Source organism: Heteronotia binoei, chromosome 4, assembly GCF_032191835.1.
Source record: "Heteronotia binoei isolate CCM8104 ecotype False Entrance Well chromosome 4, APGP_CSIRO_Hbin_v1, whole genome shotgun sequence".
NCBI classification, from domain to species: domain Eukaryota; kingdom Metazoa; phylum Chordata; class Lepidosauria; order Squamata; family Gekkonidae; genus Heteronotia; species Heteronotia binoei.
The window spans coordinates 65,283,064-65,309,598 of record NC_083226.1 but is presented as its reverse complement, the minus strand read 5'-3'; the positions used below and the strand labels follow the sequence as shown (position 1 = coordinate 65,309,598).

The following is a 26,535-nucleotide window of genomic DNA, read 5'->3' as shown; positions in this document are numbered from 1 at the left end:
TTTTCCTGTTAAAAAACCTTGGGGACAACACTGCATGACAGCAGATAACTTAAAAGTATCCCACAACAATATGAAAAAGATTAAAAGAAGGCACACATCCTTCTGAAAGTGCTCTCCTCCCAGGCCAGGAGCCATTTGCACCTGCCTGGCTGTCAGTGCAGATCAATGTTTTGTAATATATCAATATTTATATGTTTATTTCCCTTAGTGCTTCATATACATTATCATAATCCTTAAACCTTAACTACAATCACTGTTCTCATATTATGGAGCAGGGTGTTAAGACTTAAATACAGTGGTTTGCTTAAGGCCTCCCAGATAGTCAATGCCTGAAGTGATATCTTAGCTGGGGACACCTTCACAGTCCATGTTCTTAATATAATACCCCAGCAATTGACAGTGCTTTTATTTATCAATCAGCTGTACTCTATAATAACAATTGGTGTGCTACTAAAAAGTAACAGTAGCAAGGGACTCTTTCTCCCTCTGAATCGTTGAAAGGGAAAGTATTACCTCTTGAATTAGCCACTTCCACTCCTGAGCTATATCCCTTGCTTCTACTGTCTTTCATCAAGAATTTTAGAAGTCCAGAAGGATGTCACTGATTTTTATTCTGGGTCCGGTTCGTTGCTTAAATGGTACCAGGATTCTCTCACACCATTTCCTAGGTCTAAAGCAAACCAGTTTGTTGGCCACACAGATACAGTCTGACTGGAAGGCTTGTTTAGGTCAGAGCAGGGGTGCCAAACTATGGCTTAGGTGCCACATGTGGCTCTTTCACACATATTGCGTGGCTCTTGAAGTCCCACTGCCTCATCAGCCGGTTTGGACAAGACATTTGTCTCTTTAAATCACTTCTCCAAGCAAAGCCAGATAGTGGAGAATGCATTTAAAGTTAAAGCTGTTTTCTTTCTACCTCTCCCTTCCCATCTATTTGCCTCCCACCCTCCTTCCTTCCATCGTTCCCTCAAACATCTGGTGTTCATGTCTTGTGGCTCTCAAACACCTGATGTTTATTCTGTGTGGCTCTTATGTTAAGCAAGTTTGGCCACCTCAGGGTCAGAGTATGAGGTTTGGCAACAGGTGCTTCCATACATTTTGCTTCCCTGTGCCAGCAGTTTCCAATATTTGAGGGCAGTAAGGAATTTAAACTTGTTTACAGCTTTAAAAAACTTTTTATATATAGACATTGCAAACCTATAATAAAAGTACACATCTAAATGTTCTAAATTTAAACATGTTTCCAATATCTGCTGCTATAAATGGAGCATAATATGTGCAGAGTTTACATTGTGATCTATATTTTTAACATTAAAATTCATACAGGGCTGTCCCAACTATTTGTTGGGTTTGAAGACCTCCTCTAATCACTAAAGAAGCACTTTAGTGCAAAATGTACTAACGTGAAATTATTTCATAAGACATTGTTCATAAGGCCAAATTAGACTGCACTTGCATGTCGGTGTAAATTCACCCCAAAACACTTTTGAAACCAGGAGAGTCACTTCCATTGGAGTAACTAAATAAGCAATCCCATGAGGAGTGCTTTACCTTGTCTCTGCTAGCTCTTTCCATGCTTCTAAACAGCTTCTCCTCTTGCAAAGATTTAAATATAAGGAAACAGGTATTTAAACTATAATGGAGCAAGAAAACTGGAGTGGGTAGGGATGGGAACAAACCAGGAAAATGTGGTTTAGTTCGTTGTTTGTGGCATGCTTGGTTTGTGAACCACAAACCATCATGAACTTTAAGCCGCCAAACAAACTGGTTCCATTTGTGAGCTTTGTGATGTGGTAGAATGGTCCTTTAATGTGTTAGAAACACCAAGGGAACTCCAGCTGACTTTTCTGAAACTGCTTTCAAAGTTTGGTGAAGATTGAAAGTACAGCATCTGAGTTACAGCCCCCCAAAGAAGGTGCCCCAGAAAAGTCCTTTCTGGGGAAATGACAAGTGCAGGTTTAGGACGTTCAGGGGTGTATAGAATGGACCCTGTGGAAGCTAGAAGCATCAAACTCACAGGGAGAATTCCTCCACCCTGTTGCTTTGTTGCTTTGAAATTTGATAAACATTTTGATAGAATGGAGACAGTCTGTCTGGAAATGTATCCATTTATGAACCAGCATGAACAACCATGAACAGTGTGAACATTTGTGGAAAGTTCCTACCAGTTGACCTGCCACAAACTTCAGCTCAAGAACCACAAAGTGGCCTAAATTTGTCATGGACTTTAGTTCCTAGCCGGTTTGTGCCCATCTCTAGGAGTAGGTTAGAAAAGGGAAATGACAGGTGGAGAAAGGTTTATGTCAGCGGTGGTCAACGGTAGCTCTCCAGATGTTTTTTGCCTACAACTCCCATCAGCCCCAGCCAGCATGGCCAATGGCTGGGGCTGATGGGAGTTGTAGGCAAAAAACATCTGGAGAGCTACCGTTGGCCACCCCTGGATTATGTACTTCTCCTCCTACTAGTTTTCTGATCCTAACTATATGAAGTCCCCCCCCCCCCCGTTTTCAATTGAGAAGTGGTGTGAGATTGCACACACAGGCATGTAATGTTTGGTTTGGCCCCTAATGTTCATGTGTACATTTGCAATACAGATGGCTTAGAACTAAGCAACATCCTTTTCTTAGGCAATGGACATACAAGTACCATTGCTGAAATAGTAATGCAGTTATTGAGAACTGTTTCTATATTTTAAGTGACCACAAAATGGCTCCCAGCCTATCCAGTATGCATTCCCATTGCCTATTGAATCTTTGAAGCTGCCTTAGACCATGGGCCATCTAGCAGCAGCTCTCGAGTTTCAAGCAGAAAAATTCTATTTCTACATCAGTTACCTGAGTTTCTTTAATGAAACATACTTTGGATTGAACCTGAGACCTATTTTATATGTAAAGTATGTATTCTTGAGCCTATTGTCCTAGAACAAGGCAGATGCTTATATCTGAAGCAGCATAGGAACTAAGATTAGGGGGTGTGTGAATGTTCTTCTACAATTGTTTGACCAAATGAGATTGATGACAAAGCTAAAAATGCACAACTATTTAGTAGTGCTTTAAGAAAGAAGTAGACCAGCAGATTGTAGGGTTGCCAACCTTCAGGTGGGGTCTGAAGTATTCCAATTGATCTCCAAATAACAGAATTAGTTCCCCTGGAGAAATTGACTGCTTTGAAGGGTGGTCTCTATGGCATTATTCTCCACTGAGGTCCCTCTTCTGAAACCCTGACCTCCCCAGACTCCACCCCACAAATCTGTAGGAATTTCCCAACCATGAATTGACAGCCCTAGCAGATTGTGATCTTACTTCTGATCTTTCAACTTCAAGTGCTCTTCAAAGGAAGAATGAAATAGGATGTTAACAAAATGCATGAAATTGTTACAAAGTAGTATCACACAGATATTGGATGAATCTGGGTCTGTGCTCAGTTTTCCCTGGCCTATCCCTTAACTCTCCCTGTGAATAATTCCTGAGTAATTGTTCTTGTCATCAGGGATGAAAAAAATGGCTTTATGTTTTGCTAGTTTACTGTTATTTTTTGTTGTTGTGTTCAAACAGTATAACCAGAGTCAGGCTGTAAAGAGAATAGGACATCAGGACTGTTCAGGTCCCCTTCCTTGTGCACTCCCTGAAAAGCCATTCAGGCGACCAGGGGACCCTCTGGAGTAGCATGCACAAGTCAATGTAGCTGGGAAGGGGAATCAGCACCCCCTCCCCATTCAGTGCACATGCAGAAGTGTCTTCTGCTCTCCCAGAACTTGCAAACCTCCATTTATGAGAGAAGTTCCAGTAACCTGATAGGACATAAGTATTATGGCTATTATAAAAAAATATGTCAAGAGTTGAGGGTAGGGGTGTGCAAAAATGTTTTACTGATTTTTTTCAATTTGGATCGATTGGACCTGAAAACATTTCAGGATTTCAGAAAAATTCTGGATCCTATTACTGATATTGTATTTGGATCTGGGTTTGTTTGTTTTTTTAAAAAAAGATCTTCATTTTTTTTCATGTCCAATAGACCTGAGAAGGGAGGGAGATAGTGGCAAAGTCATTTTAAAAAGCTGACAAACAGCTGACCTGCAGGGAGCAGTCTACCTGTGGGCCCAGCTGATCTTTGGGCTGGCTTTCCATATAGCCCCATTTAAAGAAGGCTGTATGAAAAGCCAGCCCAAAGTGGACCACTTGGGGAATGCTCTGCTTCCCACTGGTTCAGCTGATCTTAGGGCTGGCTTTCTGTGCAGCCCTGTTTAAATGAGGCTTCAGGAATGCTCTGCTTCCTGTTGACTCAGGTAATCCTTGGACTGGCTTCTGCAGTCCTTTTAAACTTTAAAGGGACTGCAGTTGAAAACCCAACAAACAGTGGAGAAGCAGAAGCAATATGCACCAGCCTCTCAGCTGTTTTTTGGATCTACTCTGAATACAGTCAGGATTTTTTTGGTGTTTATCTGAAAATTCCTGGATATCTTTGGAATGTTGGAATATACCAATAAATATACCAAATATACCAATAGGTATTTTTCAGGTATACTTTCAGCTGGGGTAAATCCCCCTAGCTGGGGAGATAGAAGGGGCTCTTCATACTAGTGGGATACCAATACATTTTTTATCTGATGAAATTCACAATATTTGTGCAAATCAGAACCATACTAAACAAAGTGAGCACAGCATCACAACAAGGCACCGCATTTTCAACTAATCCTTCCAAGTTACAAAGTTACCACCGAACATTATGCAGAAATCTTATACTGAACTTGAAAATGGGACCACTAGTTTGCCAGCCACATAGACTTCCTCAATATTCCGGTCATCACCTGAAATCACACATACAAACACACACATGCAAAAAGAGAGAGAGAGAGAGAGAGAGAGAGAGAGAGAGTTAGGATGATGTATACATCCCTGTACCAATATTAATCATGGGAAGAAAAATAGGAAGGAATTAATTCCAGCAAGATATTTCACTAGTTTTGAATTCTAAAACTCCAACTTATATATATATACAAATCTTCATATGTCGTCACATATGAATCTGCTCTAAGGTGAAAAACAGAGTGTAATTTAAAACATGAAAGGCCCTTTCCATATCACAGAATTCATACAACATTCTACTCTGCTACTTAGCAAGAATAAGGCCCTTTATGTAAATACAGCCTGTTTTCAATTCCTGTTCTACTGAATGCATTTTAAAAACACCACAAGTAGTAAGGATAACATCCTTTGGGACAAGGAAGTATGTTATGAAAAAATCAAATATTTTAGAAAACATTCTGGCCCAGAGATAGACTAAAAGGGTTTTCCGTACAACTTGAAGCAAGTGAGCCTAACTTGTACACAGTAGCTCCAGACAACATAACCTTCCTTTTCATATCAAACAACAGATGGGAATGAGTATTTCACAATACAATGTGCCAGGGCACCAGAGAATGCCTGCAGAACACGTATTAGCATTTGCAATTGCAACCTGTGCCTGAGGATGCACCCATACATGTAGACCAGTTTGCCCATGTACAGTGGCTTCAAGTGCCAATCTATACACAGGTGTATAGATTGTGTAGGTCATTGGACTGACTTTTATTATTGTCCACAGGTAACAATGAAAGTTTGTTTGCACAGAGCAGCAATTCTACATATGAAATCACTTTATTATATAAAAAACCCTAATTGCTAGACTGGAGTACTTGATGGGCCTATTTCAACTTGATCATTATGAAACACTATTTTAATTCTCAACAAAGATACATTACTATTTTAAGATAGATTTAGTAGGTTAAAACTCTATTATTTAGCAAATTAAAGACTTTTAATTGTATTAGATTTTAAAATATTTTAAAATTTTTAGTTTAAACAAGGCAAAAGGATATCTGATTTGCAATTAGGTCAGAAAATGTTTTTGCATAACTATACATACCCAGATACAGGAATTTCTGGATAATATCCTAAAAAGAGGGAAGAAAAAACAAGCATTGTAAAAGCAAACAGGCAACAACAATAGTTGTCTATGATACGGTATTTGATTACCTCAAACGTATCAGAAGGAAATAAGTCAAAAGGACTATCTGAAGCTTTGGTGTTGATAAGCAGCGCATCAAATTCTTTTCCAACCTCGAAGTTTCCAATGATAGCATCTAGACCTAGGGCTGTGAAACCAAATCAGTTAATACATTAACCTTTTCTCTTTCACACAAGCAAGTTCTACACTCAGATACTTGATTCAACAGGAAATGTAATATCTTTCAAAGGAAAGAAAATGTCCAACTGGATAATTATCACTGAGCTGTCCTCCATGGGTTGTCTTGGCTGCCATTCTCTGTTGGGAAAGACTCTACTCTGACCAACCATTGACAAGCTATATATAAGAATGTTTCTAGAGTTTAGGACTACCCTTTCCTCCAGAGATGAGAGTACTTCCTCCAAAGTATGCAGAGGAATCAAATTAATTACCAACTGTAGTTCTTGACACTATCAGGCTGTCACAGTGTGCTTTTGAGAAATCAATGCATTTCTCAAAACATAATGATGATTATATTTATCAAAAGCACACTGTGGATATGAAATTTTCTGTACTGTATAAATATCAAGGGACTCCCACTGTGATTGTTGATGTTTGGAGGCTTTTACTGCAGGTAGAGTCCTATTGGATTTTCAAGTTAAATTCCCTGGCACCCGCGGGTCTCAATTCACAACTGGATTTATCATGTTATTTATGAATTGTTTGGATTTTTAGGATTTATTACGGCATATCAGACTTTTTTGTATGGATATTTCTTTAAGAATTGGTTCAGGTGTATCTAATTAGTGACATATAGGCTGGACACTAGCTTGAGTTTTTGAGAGCTTTATTCACTATACAAGCTTGAGATTTTGCTGTCCCTATTAGAATGGTAAGATTGGTATGATCAGGGGTGGCCAACGATAGCTCTCCAGATGTTTTTTGCCTACAACTCCCATCAGCCCCAGCCAGCATGGCCAATGGCTGGGGCTGATGGGGGTTGTAGGCAAAAAAACATCTGGAGAGCTACTGTTGGCCACCCCCGGATATGATTGATGATTTTTCCTTTATGGGTTGGTTTTGTGTATCAGGTTGGTATGGATCTCTGATTTTTTTATATTTTAGAGACAGACCTGTGACTGAGCCTCTTTGATAAAGACTAGGAAATGGTGATTTAGTCAACAATACCATCAGAGGCTTCAATGTGAGTCCATACCTACATGAAGATGTGAAGTTGACAAGGCACAACTTTAAAGTACTTTTCAACAGGATTTTGGAATGGCACAAGCACTTTGTATGGAGCCTATCAATAGGCATTAAAACAGGGGTGTCAAACATGCGGTCTGTGGGCCGAATCAATCCCCCAGAAAGCTCCTATCAGTCCCCTGAGCAACTGGCTGTCATCTGCTTCCTTCTCCCTCATTCTTGCTTCCTTCTGCATAACAGCTTGCTTTGCAGAACTTGCTCAATCGCGCAGGAGCTACACAGCAAAATCTCTATTTTCTCCATTGGCTGCAGTTCCTGCCTTGGGGAGGAAGGGGGGAGGCAGAGCTACTGAGCCAAGCTTCTTCTATTGGCTGAGGGTCCTCCCTCTCCTGGTCCCCTGGGGAATGGATGAACAAGCCAGAGCCTCCTTTGCCCAGTTTCCTGGATTCCATGGGAGAAATTCAAAGAAAGCACCTTTAAGACCAACAAGTGCTAATGCTTTAAACATGCTTTTTGTTTGTTTTTTAAAAAAAATATTTAATTGTGTTTGTCTGTGTCCTTTATAAAGTTTATATCTCTGCTACCTAATCTTAAATAGGTACACACATGGCTCAGTCCGTCAAGGTCTCATTTATGTCAGATCCAGCCCTCGTGACAAATGAGTTCAATACCCCCGCACTAGCACTTTGTGAAAGTTCTGAAAGCAGATTTGAACTCTTATTGATTTTGAGCGTATAATTTTGATGCACTTTGGAACTTTATGATTCTATGAAGTCTTGTGAGAATTAGAATTGTTGGATTTTAAATGGACTCTGAATATTGATTGGGATGTGATGTATTATTACAGGTGACTCTGTAATTTGAATTGATACTGAGTACACAAATATTTTTAAATAATATTGTTATTGCATTAGTAGTTATTCTTCACTGGGGATTGGCAATCCTATTGGTCCATCCAACTGCCACCTGAGTTTTCTTTTGAAAAAGGAAAGTGGCATTTTAATGCAATAAGTAAACAACATTTATTGACTGATTCTGATTTATCAAAGTTATTCTCATTATCACTACATTTGCCCCCCAAAAAATCTAGGGTTGCCAGGTCTGTGTTGGAAAATACCTGGAGACTTTGGGGATGGATCCAGGAAAGGGTAGAGTTTGGGGAGGAGAGGGGCCTCAACATTGTGCTATGCCATAGATTCAAAGCAGTCATTTTCTCCAGGGGCGTGTAACACAATCATAGTTTCGGTGTATAGATAATACAATATTGAGAAAAATCACTGAAATAAACAATACTTTAAACGATAAACAAGTTATCTTAATTTGATTTATATGAACACCTCCTCACACTATAAGTAAACACCAAGTACAGCTTTTAAAAAGTCCGTGACAAATAGCTTCCTAGTCCTGTGGTATACTAAAACAAACTGTTTCTTTAAACTGAAAAGTTTTTAGATGATGTCATGCATACAGTAAAGGGAAAAGAAGTTTCCAATGTTCTTCTGGTGTTCACTGAAGATTCCAAACCAGTAGAAATTGGCAGTAATTCCACAGGAAAAAAAATCACAGGAGAGGATGAGAGAACTTGCCAAATCTCGACCTATGTGGCAGTTTCTCATGTACACAGTTCCTTTCATGGAGCTATATAAATAAATACAAAGCCAAATACAGCCACAAAGAAACAATCCTCATTTAAATCCATCTTCCCATGTTACCAAAATACTCACTCACAGTGTGCAATATTTTTACATAGGTTCTAATCATTCTGTTCTCGGCTCATTCTGTTTCTGCAATAGATTCACCGTTAGAACCTTTACCTCAGACTTGTTCCTGCAACCTTTTGTTAACAACTAAGGCATTTTTAAAGGATACTAAACACCTCATTAATATCATTGAGGGTGAATGTATACCAGAGGATGGGATTCTGGTTACTCTAGATGTCAGGGCATGATATACAAATATACCCTTACAGGAAGCTAGACTTACTTTGGAAGACACACTTGATAAGAGAATTGATAAATATCTTCCTACATATGTTCTTGTTGAATTCATTGACTTAATGTTTGAGAAAAATTACTTCAGATTTGGACATGATTTTTATCGCCAAGTGTCGGGGGTAGTAATTGGTAATCCAGGAGCCCTGAGTATTGCCAATCTATTCATGGGTTCATTAAAGGAAATTCATTTCTGATGAGAGCCATAATCCATTTTTTCTGGACAGAGATGAAATATTTTTTTTGGACATTACGATTAAACGGGATGTAGACAATAGATTGTATGTTCCCCCGTTTACTAAACCAACAGATAGAGATGGTTTGTTACAGTTACAGTCCTACCATCCAAAACATTTACAGGTTAATTTACCATATGGGCAGTTCTTAAGAATTAGGCGAAACGGCACCAAATTTAGGGATTATGAAAAAAAAGCAGATAAATTTAGCAGACAACTTCTAGATAGGGGTTATCCATCAGCAACGATATATAAGGCCAGAGTGAAGGCAGAAAATAACACAAGGAGAGTTCTGTTGCAGGACAATGCTAGAATAAAAATGGAATGATTGACATGTGGGCTATATAACTCCCCCCTTGCATATAAAATTAGTAGGATCATACAAAAATTTTGGCACATAGTTGCCCACATTCTAGGGTGTTCTAGACCACCACAAATAGGGTTTAGAAACCCTAAAAAATTGAGAAATCAACTAGAAAGAGCGGAATTAAAGGAAAATCAATTCAAACTCAATCTAGACTAAGAGGCCACTATCCTTGTGGGGCATGTAAGCTTGTGACATGATGCTATCTATTAAGGAGTTTAACAATCTAGCGACTGGAGAAAGAAATGTTCTTAGGTCCCTAACTTCCTGCAACTCAAAACAATTAGTTTATACAGCCCAGTGTGAGCGTCAATTATGGTATGTGGGTATGATGTTAAGAATGTTGAAGGTGAGGGCTTTGGAACACAGATCTAGGCTAGAAAGAGCTGTGTCAGAATCACCCATATTTTCCCACTTCACTGAAACTAAACATAATATTAGGAACTTAAAGTTCTTTGTATTATACAAATACCAGCCAAAACCATTTGTAAAGGAAGATATAATGAGTGTGCTTTTGCAGCAGGAGAGTTTCTGGATTCATAAACTTCAGACAGTACACCCCAAAGATTTAAATGCTGCTGCCAATGATTTTTCAGTTTATCTGTGAATGAGTAATGTACTGTACTGATTTAAGAAAAATGGGGCATTTGGTATTTAACTAAAGCAGCTGGTGCTCCTCCCTAAGAGCCTAAAACAGAATGATAAGTACGCGTTGAACCGATGTAAAAATATTGCACACTGTGGGTGAGTATTTTGGTAACATGGAAAGAGGAATTTTGATAAGGATTGTTTCTTTGTGGATGTATTTGGCTTTGTATTTATTTATATAGCTCCGTGAAGGAACTGTGTACATGAGAGAGAGAGCAGATGAAGGTTGTGAAACTGCCACAAAGGTCTAGATTTGGCAAGTTTCTCCAGGGGAGCTGATCTCTGCCAGCAGGAGATCTGTTGTACAAGTAGAAGATCTTCAGGCTCCATCTGGAGGCTGGAAACCCTACCTGAATAATTTCTAACAAATGTAGCAGTGAATTCCCCTGAAAAATCCACAGATAGTTGTTAGATAAGAAATTTTACAAAAGGAGGCCTTTGAGATTTCAAGCTGTGACATGTCAGTACAAGTGTTCCTTGTATCTGGTGGGAAAACATGAGACCTAGTTCTGTATGAGGAAGTTTTCTTTATATTTACAAGTACTGTAAAAATTATAGCCTTAGTAGTCTGACTTCTGGAAGCATAATACTAGCAAATACAATGTTTAGTAGAACAGGGCTTCAAAAAGCCAGATTTTTGGAGATATTTGGACTTATTTTCTTTTGTTCTTTCTACTTTTGATTGAAATAAGCTCCAAGTATTATACCTTAGCATCAGATGGAATAAGAAAATACATTTCATTCTTTTATTTTTATTATTTTAAATGTATTTCTGGCACAAAAATCAAAAAGAACAATGGGGAAAATAATACAAAGGAAATTATAACAATAGTATCTTTGTAAGATTCATAGAAAACAATTAATTAATGATTGAATCTGTAGGGCTCAAATGGGTATATTTGTAATCTCTCTGGTGCAGTTTTCCACATTCAACACAAGAGGGAGGTAAGAGATCAATATGTTCATTAGTTTATTAGATCTATCCTGAGAAAGCTGGTCAAGATGATGTAATATTACCACAATACTAAAATGGAGATGCTGCTCCTGTATAGATGTGATTTCAAAATCTGCAGGGAGGGGAATGCTTAATGTTTTCCCTTGTCTGCATTCCCACCACTCAAATAGATCTGGCAGGATTCTTCCACAGACTAAGGGAATGACTCCGTGTAGGACTGCTCTGTTTGCCCAAAGACATCATTTTGAACTTTCCATTCTGGAGAGATGTTCATACTTGCAAATAATCACATATTTTACAAATACACATACTGAAACAATTTTCAGTGCTATAGTGCTATATCATAAGAGTGCTTTCTGGAAATTTTGTTTCAGAATAATAAAAAATTACATGGATTTTGTTGTTGCTTTACTTAAAATGTAGTCCTTTTATATGGAGATGTTGTGGGGGTGGGGCTGGAGGGAAAAACAGGAAAATTTTCCAGTTTCTTTCCAAGATTTCCCCCTCTCCCAATTTTTTTTCTAATAGAAAAACTGTTGATTTTGAAGGGATTATGAGGAAAATGTTCCATGAAGTATTTTCTTTTTTGGAATAAGTGAGCTGGTTTTAAAAAGAAGGTATTACTCAAAATACACATCTGGGGCTGACAAAGCCCCCCCACACACATACCCATAGCTCTGGGGGCTAGCCAGCAGACCACAATGATGTCAGGGTGTGCAGAGCCACCCCCACCCCCGCCCATGCCCTCATCAGCACTAGGACCAGGCCAGGTGACTGAAGCAACTGAAGCATGCCATATGGCCCAAGAGAACAGCGTTGGAAGGTCACATCAGCAGGGAAGCAGAGAAAGCAGCCAGAGAAAGCAGGCAGAGTGAGTTGAGATATACTCACCTTCCAGGAAAAAGCAAAGCAGGGAGGAAGCCTTGCCACACACAACCAGAGACAGCTAACCAAGTTGACACAGCAACGGCTTTTGTGGTAGAAAAAGCCCAGCAGGACTCATTTGCATTTTAGGCCACACCCCCTGAAGCCAAGCCAGCCAAAACTGTGTTTCTTTGCGTTCTTGCTCAAAAAAAGCCCTGGACACAGCCAACATGGGCCTCAGGTTAGGTGGGGCCAATGACAGAGGGGAACAAAGAGGGAGGCCCACTGACCCAGGAACTGGTTGGAGAAAGAAGGGTAAGGGTGTTGTAAACCCCTTCCTCCCCTTTGCTGAGATATGTGTAGGGTGTGCTAAATAAAGAAGGACATTGAAGGGTACACCTACCCCAGATTCCAATCCCCAGAAGGCAGAATCTGGCAGTATAATATGATTTATATGTAAAACAATATACAGAATTATATTTCTTCAGTATGCTACAGATTTATACATTATTTTCAGTGATATATTCATAGTTCAAATCTTATAAACTCTGTCTACAGTAATGTGTATGATGACAATACACTAAGGTTGCCAAGTCCAATTCAAGAAATATCTGGGGACTTTGGGGGTGGAGCCAGGAGACATTAGGGGTGGAGCCAAGATCAAGGCTGTGACAAGCATAATTGAACTCCAAAGGGAGTTCTGGCCATCACATTTAAAGGAACGGCACACCTTTTCAATTCCTTCCTTCCATAGGAAATAATGGATAGGGGCACCTTCTTTTGGGGCTCATAGAATTGGACCCCTTGGTCCAATCTTTTTGAACTTGGGGAGTATTTTGGGGAGAGGCACTAGATACTCTCCGGAAAATTTGGTGCCTCTACCCCCAAGCACCCCCCCCCCCCAGAGCCCCAGATATCCGTGGATCAATTATCCATGATTTTCTATGGGAATAAATCTCCATAGGAAATAATAGAGTTCCCAGCAGACATTTCCCTCCCCTCTTCTCCCCCTGCTTTCTGATGACCCTGAAGCGGGGGGAGGGTCTCCAAACCAGGGGAACCCCTGCCCCCACCTGGGGATTGGCAACCCTACAATACACTACTGAGGAGTTCAATTTTGTGGTGAGGAGGAACTTCCTCACATCATGTTCATTTGTGGGGCTCCCAGGGCTTCCCTGTTTAAACTGGATTATAGTGCATTGTGCAGGGGGTTGGACTAGATGACCCTGAGAGTCCCTTCCAACTCTATGATTCTATAGAAAAAGCTCTTTGAACAAATTCAAGCAAGGAGGGAGCTTCAAGGTAGTTGTGGGCAGGGCTTCTGTGTAGAAGGTTATGACTGACCCCTTCCACTTTCCTCGGTTTCTATCTGTATCTTCACTGGCTGAGCAGGACTGGTAACCTGTTCATTCCTCCTTGAAAGAAACCTTGTCTGTCCCACCCTGTGAGTAAAGTATACCTTGATAATGAGGGAAGGGATAGGTTCGCCGTGTAACTTAAACCCTTGAAAATGGCACTTGAGACACTTTTAAAATTCAAAAATAACAAAAGGTTTTACTTGGCATTAAAGGGAAAGGTCAGGTGAAATCAGAGGCTAAAATTACTGAGGTAAAGCTTTCACAGGCACAGACTTCCATTTTTATATATCAGGGTAATTAGAGGTACTTTTCATTCACAATTACCTAGATTTTTAGAAGAAGAAGAAGAAGAAGAAGAAGATATTGGATTTATATCCCGCCCTCCACTCCGAAGAGTCTCAGAGCGGCTCACAATCTCCTTTACCTTCCTCCCCCACAACAGACACCCTGTGAGGTGGGTGGGGCTGGAGAGGGCTCTCACAGCAAGCTGCCCTTTCAAGGACAACCTCTGCCAGAGCTATGGCTGACCCAAGGCCATTCCAGCAGGTGCAAGTGGAGGAGTGGGGAATCAAACCCGGTTCTCCCAGATAAGAGTCCGCACACTTAACCACTACACCAAACTGGCTCTCCACAGTTTATATTGAGAGGCTTATGTTTCAGTGTTTCCCAAACACTCTAATTCACTTTATTTGTATAAATGTTGGCTCTTTTTGGTGCCATGAATACTTCCAAGTACCCAAACCCCCTCTCTTTAGGACACCAATATACTTCTTGAGTTTTTGACTAACTTTTAAGGTCTCTGCAGCTAGTTTTCTAATCACACCAGACAAGGGATCTCTGTATTCTTCAGAGATAACTCTCCCTGTTTTACTAGGTAGGGAATCTTCTCATCTCTCTAGAAGATATATTCCCTTTCTTTTGACCTGAATGGGAGTCTTCTCTATTACCCAAACTTTCTATTACCTAAACTTTCTGCCAGTTCTCTATCTATAGATATGTGGCCAGTCCGACTGTACCCCAGAAAATCTAGACCTGGCTCTTCAAGCCGTAGCATCTTGGCTCAGGCTGAGTTGGTTGAATCTGAATCTGATGAAGACGGAGGTTCTCTATCTGAGCCGGGGTGGTCCAGGGAGGAGATCCCTCTGCCGGCTCTTGACGGGGTATCACTAATACTGGCCCCTAAGGTCAAGAGCTTAGGTGTGCTCCTGGAGCCCTCTCTTACAATGGAGGCCCAGGTAGCAGCCACTACTAGATCCGCCTTTTTTCATCTTCAGCGGGTGCGGCAGTTAGCTCCTTTCCTGGAGCATGACGACTTAGCAATGGTGATCCATGATACGGTCACCTCAAGAATAGATCACTGTAAAGCTCTCTATTTGGGGTTAACCTTGGCACTGACTCGGAAACTACAGCTAGTGCAGAACGCTGTGGAACAACTGTTAATGGAGCTCCCTCTATGGGAGCACATTCAGCCAGTGCTGAAAGAGCTGCACTGGCTACCTATTGTGTTCCGAGTCCGTTTCAAGGTGTTGGTATTGACCTTTAAAGCCCTCTATGGTCAGAGGCCTATCTGCAGGACCGCCTTTCTCCACATGTTCCCCAGAGAGCACTGCATTCAGGGACAAAAAATCTACTGTCCATCCCTGGACCAAAAAAGGCTAGGTTGCGTTTGACATGGGCTAGGGCCTTCTCGGTGGCAGCACCAGAACTGTGGAATGCTCTCCCAGAGGCCATAAGGGCCCTGTGGGATCTTTCTACTTTCTGCAGGGCCTGTAAGACCGAATTGTTCCAACAGGCCTTTGATACCTGGCCGGGAGAGAACTGCCACCCCACATGATAGAGTTACTATGTGATCACCATCAAAAAAGAAGAACCCGCTTAAATTGCAGTGGTACAGCAGCACGAAATTGTTTTAAATTGTAACTATGTTTTATTACGGTAGTTTTAACTTGTAAATAGGAATGTTGTTAGCCACCCTGAGTCCGCTTGCAGAGAGGGCGGGATAGAAATTTAAAGTAAATAAATAAATAAAATAAATAAATAAACCAATCAGATGCTTAGAGTAGCCTGTCACTCAAAGTGCTTTGGCTCTCTGAATAATTAATCCTTCAAAGTTCTTTAGTTGTGGGTGCAGCACTTTTAAGCCTCTTTAAAAGTGCAGTTTCTCACAAAGCAGGTCTACACAGCCAGTCTAAGGAAGAGGTGGAGCGAAGTTCTGTCTTCAGAACAGCAGAACTAAGCTCCATTTCTCTTACCCTTTCAGCCCTTTAACAGTGTTTTCTTTCCTTTTTCCTCCACAGCTCAGCCACAGCCCACTGAGCACCATAGTTCACTTGTGAAGGGGAAAGGGGGGATCTGTAAGGCAGCAAGGAGGCCCAGCGGAAGATTGGTCTCACTTTAGCCCTTATTCGCTGATACAACAACTGGAAAGGGTGAGGTGGGGGTGGCATCAGTTGTAAACAGTGCAGAGACAGGGTGTGCAGACAGCATCCCCACATGCTTCACTCCCTAACTCCTGCTTCTACAGCTGGAACACCTTTCATCCTTCATTGTGACCATATGGGATGATTTTTATTCAAGTGAAATTATTTGTTTACAACATTCATATTTTATTTTTATTATTTTATTGTTTCTTGACTTTCAGATGGCAAAAACTAAAATGTATATACTAAAGTAGCATAGGGTCCTGCACTTTGCAGCTCTCTCTTGCACCGGGGGTATTCACAATTTTAGTTGTAGACATCTACGCATTCATATTTTAAAATTTCATTAAAAATACAAAGTATACAATTTATAGGGTAAGTTGCGAATGATGCATTTTTGTACAGTTAGAGCAGTAAAATAAGTTCAATTTCGATTAGAAAGTAGTAAATGCATCCACGGAATTTCCAGCCCCAACATTGCATGCCTTCAAAATTACCAGAAATTTTACATCTCTAATGTTATCACCAAAATGTGAGCATTGACCTACAATTGCCACAGTCACCTAAATGGAAAATTTATTCAGAGATAAACTCAAACAACAAATACAAAATTTTGAAATCTATAGATTACCAGATAACCAGTAAGAAATATTTGAGAATATGAGAGTGAACATTTCATGTATTTATTTCAGTTTCAGTGTAGCTTTATACTCACCAAGTCTATGGCTCCTTGACAAAACCATCTCAAAATGTGTCTCCTGAATTTGTATTTGCTAGTGGTAGATACTGTATTTTTCGGACGATTAGACGCACCGGAGGATAAGACGCACCTTCCTCCTGGGGGGCAATCTGATGCTTTTTTCCTCCAATCCGGTGCTTCCCCGGAGCCTGCTTGCCTGGCTCCATCTTCTTCAGGCAAGCGTGGGATCGCTCCACGTGGCCCCAGCGCTTTGCAAGCGCCAGCCGCGGAGGGGGCAGCATGCTTCCTACTTGCCTGTGTTCCTGCCTTCAGCTGTGATGTTTAAAGCAAGCGCTGAGGTTGCTCCCTCCCCCCTCCGACCTCAGCGCTTGCTTTAAACATCACAGCTGAAGGCAGGAACACAGGCAAGTAGGAAGCACCCACCCCCTCCGCAAACGCAGCACTTTGCGAGCGCCGGCCGTGGAGAGGGCAGCGTGCTTCCTACTTGCCTGTGTTCCTGCCTTCAGCTGTGATGTTTAAAGCAAGCGCTGAGGTTGCTCCCTCCCCCCTCCGACCTCAGCACTTGCTTTAAACATCACAGCTGAAGGCAAGAACACAGGCAAGTAGGAAGCACGCTGCCCCCTCCGCAGCTGGCGCTTGCAAAGCGCTGGGGCCACGTGGAGCGATCCCACGCTTGCCTGAAGAAGATGGAGCCAGGCAAGCAGGCGCCGGGGACGTGCCGGATTGGAGGAAGAGGCAGCGGATCGCCCCCTCACCCCCCGAAGGTACGTACCTTCGGACCATAAGACGCACACACTTTCCCCCCCACTTTTTTTGGGGGGGGGAAGTGCGTCTTATGGTCCGAAAAATACGGTAAGTATGTTTCATTACCTTGGCTTCCTCCAAGAGTTGCTAGTCGAAAAACTTCCTTCAGTGTTAAGCCTTCTTCATTCTCTTTATTAATTTTCAAGGTATTTGATACAATAAGTGCCTTTCTGATAGCATCAAACATGGAAGCTGAATAGCCACCAGCAACATCTGTAACAAAACAGAAATATCAGCCTGTGGGAATATGCATTCTGTAAAACCATAAATGTTATTAACTACAGGGTTTCAGAGGCTCATTATTATGACACAGATGTGTCCAGAGGAAAGTTTCCACTGTGGGGAACCTCTTCTGCAACTGCCATACCTCCTGTTGAGGTTTCCCCAGTGAATGTTGTAAAGTGGTCTGCTTTATGGAGTGATTCCTCCTAAATATCAGGTATACTGTAAGACTTGCACACACATCTGAAAGCACTCAGAACAAATCAGAAGCATATGCCCATCTTCTAGCTCTGCATTGGTCAGTTTTTGGCAAGGGTTGTTAATTATTCATTCTGTATGCCTATAGGTTGGTAAGCAGGCATACAACATGAAATGTCATATTTGCCCATGATGGTCTATCACAACCTAGCAGACTATGAGAGGACCTTACATTATTCCAGCTAATTAGATGAGTATGCAGGCCCTACAACAAGCTTACATAAAGATTTTTCTATCCCACTCTAGTAATCAACACCCTAAAAGCTTCACTGAACAGTTCCATTCCTGTGTGGTTATTAAAAATATTTAACCCCACCTTTCTCCTAAGATTCAAGGCACCCCAGATTCACAGATTTAATCCACTGTGACGTTTCTGTTTGTGTTAGATCTCTTGTGCAAGCAGAAACACAAGAAAATTACTGTTCAACTAATTGTTTCCCCAGTTGTGTTTCTGCATTTGCAAGACATTGTGCAACCAACTTCTGGTCCCCATAATATATAGAGAACTGAAGAGCTAGGTGTGTTGCACAAGATCTTGCACTAGCAGAACCACATTAAGTTTCTGTTTGTGCATTGCTGGATCCAAGCTAATATGCTGAAGGAAAAGCCATTACAAAATTCATCTAATGTAAAACAGAAGACCTCTTCCAATTGTTTGGGCAAGATGATCCGAAAACTGGGTTAACAACAGAAAGTACTTGAGCAAGAGCAGAGAAAGAATTTCTATGAAAAGGGATCAAGAAAACTATTAGTTAGATAAGGCTGAGTAGTGCATTGATTCATAGCAGAAGCAGGGCTGGCTCACCCACTAGGCAAACTAGGCGGTTGCCTAGGGCGCCAGAAGGTGGCGGGCGTTGAATTGGGCTCTATCCCTGCCGGTACCCTTGGCAAACTCCTAGTTTGCCTGCCTGCCTCCCTCCTCGCTGCTGCCACCTTCCTTCACTTCCTCGCACCACCGCCCTCCTTCCTTTCGTTCTTGCTCTGTCGCATGCCGCCACCGTGCTCCACCACCGCAGCTGCCCCTTACTGGCCTTGATGCGGCTGGTGCAGCTTCTAATTGTTTGAAGAGCCTGCAAGAAGAGGCTTCACTCCCCCTCACTTCCGATTCTGGGAAGAAGGAAGAGTGAATTCTTCTCCTGCGGGCACTTCAAAAGATAAGATACTGCGCCAACCACACTGAAGCCGGGAAGGAGGGCGGTGGCAGCAAAGAACCAGCTGGCGGATGGGCAAAGCAGCATTGCCTTACAGTGCCACAAAGGGAAGGGAAGGAGGGTGGCGGTGGCAGTGAGGGGTAATGACCAGCCTCGGGGGGGGGGGGCGAAGGGAAGGAGGGCAGCAGCAAAGGACCAGCCGGCAGGTGGGCAAAGGAGCACGGAGCTGCCTTGCAGTGCCACAAAGGGAAGGGAAGAAGGGTGGCAGCAGCGGGGAGGGCAAGGAGAAGCCTTGGGAGGAGGGTGAAGGGAAGGGAAGGAGGGCAATGCGGGGAGGGGTAAGGACCAGCTTTGGTGGGGGGAGGCAAAGGCAAGGAGAGCGATGGGGGCAGGTGGGGGTGGCAGGCGAGGAGCCTGCCTGGGGCACCAGGCGCCCACAGGCCGGAGCTGACCAGGAGAAAAGATTAAAAGTAACTGCCAGCATCTTGAATTTAATGCAGATATGTTAAAATAAGCAATTACATTGTAAATTACTAACCTGTGCCAAGGCCAAGCTTCACATTGTACTTCAGAACCTTTTTTACATTTAAAAAGCCACTACACAATCTAGATACAGAAAAGAGAAAAAGAGAAAGAACCCATTTTTAAAATTAAGAAGTTACAGAAGGTTGTGTTGAAACAGATGCATGATTGTGAAATTTCCAACATTAAAAGCCTTTCAAGAGTCAAAACCTATAAAATGAGAAGAGTTTGTGTACATTAATTTGCATGATAAGTCATGGCTATTAAAAGGACTTTTAAAATAAAATCACTACGTTTTTTCTCATTTCTAACATTCCTTGTTCTGTTTTACTGTTGGGAGCTGGGAGTAAGTCCAGAACTCATTAGTTAAACATTAGAAAGATGTAGCCAAAAACAATTTTTCCGTTTGGAGTCTTCCCACAACTCTCTGAACATTTATAATTTAATATGTTGTCTTCACATTGATGATTTCTCTGAACCTGCTGCATATCATTGACCATTGCTGGTAGGGAAACTCATATCATGATCATGCCACACCACAGGGTAAATGTTTATGCATGCTTTAGCTTACAGAGAAAGAACTCAACGTAGGCCTATTATGCACAGACAGCTTACTGCAGAGAATCCGACTAGTCAAGCTTTTAAGCTTAACTTCAGATTCAGTGTCCTGCCATTCACAATGGTTTTTTTCCTGGTGTATTCTGTGTTTTCATTCTGCTGCTGCATCAAAAAACCCACAGTTTTTTCTTAATTGGGATGGGACTGTCATTTGTGATGTGGGGAATATGGTATCCAATGGTGTGGAGGCAGTTGCCCTACTGCAGCTGTGCAGTAGCAATAGCGACGACCCAATGACATGTGGTGCCCCAGGCAGACTGTCTGGTCACCACCCCCTCCCTTCCCTTCTGTGGTGCTGCGTTCCGACACCCCCTGCCGTGCTCAGAGAAGCATCGCTAGAATCACCCCAACCCTTTTCAACATGGCCCAGGCATTTCCGCTCTCTCTCTTGAGTGAGCATTTGATGAAGCTTCACAACCCCTCACTTCTGGTGGTTCTGGAAGTGAGAGAGGAGCGAAGCCTTATGGAGCACTCTCTCAAGAGAGAGCGCGGAGATGCCCAGGCCACATCTAAAAGGGTAGGGGCGATTCTATCAGCGCTCCTGTGAGCACGCCAGGGGGCAATGGCAGAGCGCAGTACTGCAGAATGGAAGGGAGGAGGCGGCAGGGTGATGTGGCAACAGCGGCATGGGGCGAAGGCAAACTATGCATTTGTCTTGGGTGCAGGGAGGGGGGAGAACCCAATTTGGTGCCCCCCTCCTGGAGCCCTAGGCAAATGCCTAGTTTCCCTGAGTAGCATCCAGCAAGCACCTTCCATTTAAATCCACATTGTTCAGGTTTTCTGTATGCATTGTAGTGTTCGTTCACTGAATGAAAGGGAACAGAAAGGGAACAAAAAGGAATGCTGTCAAAGGGAAAAAAATCCTATGTTGAAATTGACCAGACTTTAAAAAAAAATGATTACAATGCAGAATGGGACAGAACACACAATGACATGCATATTTAAACTGAGGGGAACTGCCAAACGACAAAGAAACCTTATGTTAAAACAATTTTATTTGGTAACATATGGTAACAAATTATATTTCTTGCATCATTAATAACTTCTTTTATCTATCCCATATATTACTTTCTACCCACCACTCCCCCCATTACTTGACCCCCGCCAGTGTTATTTACTTAAAATACTAATATTTAAAGGTACCTTTAATTAATAAAAACAAAAATTAATATTCTGTTTTCTAAAACTTAATCATTATCAAAAATTGTCCAATGTCCTTTTATTTTACACTCTTTTTCTACAAATCTTCTGAACTTTTTCCACTCCATCTTAAAAACTTCTAAATCATAGTCTCTTAAAGTTCTTGTTAATTTGTCCATTTCACTCCATGTCATAACTTTTACAATCCAATCCCATTTCTCTGGTATTTTTTCTTGCTTCCACAACTGCGCATCCAATGTCCTAGCAGCTGAAAGCAAGTACCAAATTATAGTTCTATCTTCTTTTGGAAATTTTTCCATTTGTAATTTCAACAGAAAAGTCTCTGCAACTTTCTTAAATTCATATCCCAAGATCTTAGAAATTTCTTGTTGAATCATCTGCCAATACTTTTTTGCTCTTTCACAAGTCTACCACATATGGTAGAAAAAACCTTCATTTTTTTTCATTTCCAACATCTATCTGGCATCTTGTTGCTTATCTTTGCCAATTTTTTAGGAGTCATATACCATCTATACATCATTTTAAAACAGTTTTCTTTAATACTATGACACGTTGAAAGCTTCATAGAATACTTTGACATGTTGCGAGTTTCATAGAGTTCTTCCACAAATATTCCCAAGTTTCCATCTGTATTTCTTTATTTACATTAATTGCCCATTTAATCATTTGAGATTTCACTACTTCATCCTCCGTAGACCATATAAAAGTAATTTATATATTTTTAAATTAATTTTTCATTATCTCCAAGCAGAACTTTTTCCATTTCTGTTTGTTCTTTTCTTATTCCTTCAGTTTTGATATCAGTATCCACCCAACTCTTTATTTGTTGCATTTGGAACCAAACATATTTATTATTCAGCTCTTCAGCAGTTTTCAATTCTATTTTGCCACCTTGTATTTTTAATAATTGCTTATATGACAACCACTTTTCTTCACCTATCTCAGCTGTTATCTTTATTACTTCAGCAGGCACTATCCATAAAGGTCTTCTCTCATCTCCATATTTCCTATATTTCATCCATGTATTTAGCAAATTATTTCTTATATAATGGTGAGAGAAAAAAACACCCATCTTCTTTTTTCCATAATACATATACGCGTGCCAGCCAAATTTATTTCCTTGACCTTCCAGCGCTAAGAGTTTTTTATTTAACAGCATTATCCATTCTTTTATCCACACTAAACAAACTGCTTCTTGATATAATTTTAGGTTCGGTAATTGAAATCCACCTCTCTCTTTTGATCTGTCAAAATTTTCATTTTAATCCTTGGTTTCTTCCCAGCCCACACAAATTCTGAAATTTTTCTTTGCCATTTATCAAATTGTTTACTATCTTTCACAATAGGAATAGTTTGAAACAAATACATTATTCTTAGTAGAATATTCATTTTAATTGCAGCTGTTCTACCCAGCAATGACAAATTAAGTTTATTCCATTTTAACATATCTTCATCCATTTAACGCCATAGCTTCTCATAGTTATTTTTGAACAAATCAATATTCTTCATTGTTATCTCCACACCCAAATATTTTACCTTGGAGGTAACTTCACAGCCCGTCAGTCTCTGTAAGGCCTGTTGCTTATTTGTTTGCATATTTTTACATAGAATTTTTGATTTTTCTTTGTTAATACAAAGTCCTGCTAACTCCCCATATTCTTGTATTTTGGCTAACAGCAAAGGTGTAACTTGTATAGGATTTTCATTTATAAACATTATATCATCTGCAAATGCTCTGTATTTGTAAGTAAATCCTTTTATTTTTAATCCTTCTATTTCTTTATCTTCTTGAATCTGCATCAGTAATATTTCAAGAGTTATTATAAACAACAATGGGGAAAACAGACAGCCTTGTCTTGTACTTTTGCTAATTATCATATCTTTTGTAAGATCTGCGTTTATACATAGCCTGCGTTTATACATAGCACGTTGTTCAGTATATATTGCTTTTATCATTCTTATAAAGCTTTCTCCTAACTAAATTTTCTCCATTACTGCAAACATAAAGTCCAAGTTTAAATTGTCAAATGCTTTCTCTGCATCGCAAAGAATAATGCTACTTCCTTTTCTGGATGTCTTTCATAATATTCTACAATATTTACAACAGTTCTAATATTGTCTCTTATTTGCCTTTTGGGAAGAAACCCTGCTTGATTTTCCTTTATAAAATTTATCAAATTTGTTTAAGCCATTCTGCCAAGATTCTTGTATATATTTTATAGTCATTATTTAAAAGCGAAATTGGTCTGTAATTTTTTACATTCGTGACATCTCTATCTTCCTAAGGTATCAATGAAATAACAGCTTCTTTCCATGTGTTTGGTATTTTTCACTTTTGTTCTTATCATGTTCATCAACTTCTGCAACTTCGGTATTAACTCCTCTTTAAAGGTTTTAAAATATTTAGCTGTATATCCATCTGGCCCACGTGCCTTTCCATTTTTCATTGCGTTAATTGCTGCTTCAATTTCTATCTTTTCAATTGGATCATTCAAAACTTTTCACATATTTTCTGTTAAGGGTTCTATTTTTATCTTTTGTAAATACTCATTCATTTTTTCTTTCTTTATTTTAACACCTTTAAACAACTTGGCATAATACTTAAAAATTATCTTTTTATTCCCTCTTGGCTAACCACCTCTCTTCCATCTACCACAGTTTTATTAATAATTTTATTTTCTCTCTTTTTCTTCAGTTGATAAGCCAAATATTTTCCAGGTTTATTTGCTCCCTCAAAAGATTTCTGCTGCAATCTTTTCAGATTCCATTCCAATTCTTTATTTAACAAATGTCTCATTTGCGTTTGTAGTATTGTAATTTCCCTTATAATTTTCTTTTTCCCTGGCCTTTTTCTCAACTCCCCTTCTTTTTTCTTTATTTCATTTTGAATGTCCAACAACTGTTTTTCTTTTGCTCTCTTATCTTTATGATTCAAAGTAATCAATATTCCTCTCATTACTGCTTTATAGGCATCCCAGACCATCTGAAATTCAATATCCTCTTTGCCATTCATTTGAAAGAAAGCTTTAATTTTCTAGGGATGTCACTATTTCTTTATTCTGTAGTGAATTTTCATTCAATCTCCATCTTCTCAATTTCTTAGACAATTTTGTAATCCACATTTTTGGGTTATGATCAGCCCCAATTTTAGGTAAAATCTCTATTTTCTTTGTTACAAGACCTAAATCTTTAGTGCCCCACAACATGTCAGTTCTGTAAAAAGTTTTATGTCTTGCTGAAAAAAAAAGTGTAGTCCCGCACTTCAGGATTAAATTTCCTCAATATGTCCTCCAAATTTTCTTGTTTAACCAATTCAAAAAAAGACTTTGGCAATTTTCCTTCTTTATTGTTATTTTTCCCCCAGACCTATCCAGTGTATTCTTAATTGTTCCGTTAAAGTCCCCCATTATCAAAACTTGGTCATATGTCAGTTCATCAAATTGTCGTATAATATCTTTTTAAAAAAGCATCCTTTGCACCATTAGGCGCATACAGTCCCAATAACAATGGGGTTTTTTGCATTTAATATTATTTCTACTGCTACAAATCTTCCATCTTTATCTTTAAACACTAATTTTGGCTCCAATTCTTGTTTAATATAAAAAATCACTCCCCTTTTCTTCTGTTCAGCCAATGAATAAAATTCTAGTCCCAACTGTTTGTTCCATAAAAATTTGTAATCCTTTTGTTTAATATGCACTTCTTGTAAACAAACTATATTACAATTTTGCTTTTTAATCCAGTGAAACGTTGCCCTTCTTTTTTTGTGGTGAATTTAATCCATTTACATTCCAAGACAATAATTTGTAATCCATCATGGTGCAAATTCTTTATGTTCTTCATAAAATCTACGCATTTGTAATTGTTCCTGTGCATTTGTAATTGTGATTTTTTCCCCTGAAGTTCAAAGCTCAAGCCTTCAGGTATAATCCATCTAAACCTCATTTCATTGTGCCATAATTTTTCTGTCACTTTTTTATATGTTTTTCTATCATTTATCACTTGCCTTGGCAACTCCTTCATAATTCTTACTCTGCTGCCTCCCACTATCAGTGTCTTTTCAAATTTTTTGTTCATGATCTTTCCCACCATTTCTTTTGTCATATATCTTATGACAACATCTCTTGGTAAATTATTTTTTTTTGCATAGAGTGAGTTCACTCTATACATATAATCATACATATTTTTAGTCTCTTCAGAATCTTCCTCTAAAAATTCTGCAATTATTTTTATTATATATTCTTTCAAGTCACCATCTTCCTTTTCAGGTACTCCTCTCAGACGTATAAAAGTCTCCATCAATTTACAGTCATGGATTGTCACTTTTTCTTGTATTTTCAACAAGGTGAAGTCATGTACTTTCATTCTCCCTTCTACCTCCTGCACTTTCTTAGATGTTTCCTCTGTCTCTTTTCTGAGATCTTCCATATCTTTTTTAATCTCTTCAATAATTTCTTTTTTAGATGCAGTTATCATCTCTTTCATGCCGTTCATCATTCTGGCCTCCATTGCCTCTAACTGATCCTGCATTTTCTCCAATGAAGCAGCCCTTGCACGGGTTTGCTTGTGTTCTGACATTTAAAAACACTGAAAATTTTGATCTCACCAATTTAAAATTTAACTATCAAGTTCAAAAGATTAGAGCTTGGTTTTTACAACAAGCCTAATTTCGCCGTCCTCAGAGCTTCCCAGACCGAGATATTAATTTTTAAAGTTTTTAAATCCTTCAAAATGGCGGTCGCGACCTTTTGCTTCTCTCTAAAAAAAATTCCTTTTTCCTTTTAAAGGCTTCTAAAGTCCATTATAAAGTCCAATAGTATTTATCTTCTTATCATCACCTCAATTATTTCCAACAATTTTTAATGAACCAAACATTTTAAAAATATTATTTTAATTTTAACCTCCTTGCAATGGCCTCCGATGTTTCTTTATGGTATCATAGTCCTAGAGTAGGCTTTTCATCTGCTAGTTCCTGCTTTACTTGCCACCAAATCTCGTTTTCACTGGTAAAGAGTTCACAATACTTGACGTACTTCCTGTGTTGATTGTATAGGCTGCAGGTCTGTGACGAT

At 39.8% G+C, this 26,535-nt stretch overlaps 1 protein-coding gene across 1 annotated transcript in view; it reads right to left on the bottom strand.

Moving 5' to 3' along the window:
* Positions 1-3,872: 3,872 nt before the first annotated feature.
* GDA (guanine deaminase) overlaps positions 3,873-26,535 on the bottom strand; it is a 68,186-nt gene continuing 45,523 nt past the window's right edge. Inside the window, exons 10-14 of the mRNA XM_060236407.1 lie at positions 19,701-19,768; positions 17,598-17,744; positions 6,015-6,133; positions 5,905-5,932; positions 3,873-4,807 (exon numbers count right to left, since the gene is read on the bottom strand). Coding sequence (XP_060092390.1) covers positions 4,737-4,807; positions 5,905-5,932; positions 6,015-6,133; positions 17,598-17,744; positions 19,701-19,768 — 433 coding nt within the window. The 3' untranslated portion in view covers positions 3,873-4,736. The remainder of the gene's footprint in view (positions 4,808-5,904; positions 5,933-6,014; positions 6,134-17,597; positions 17,745-19,700; positions 19,769-26,535) is intronic.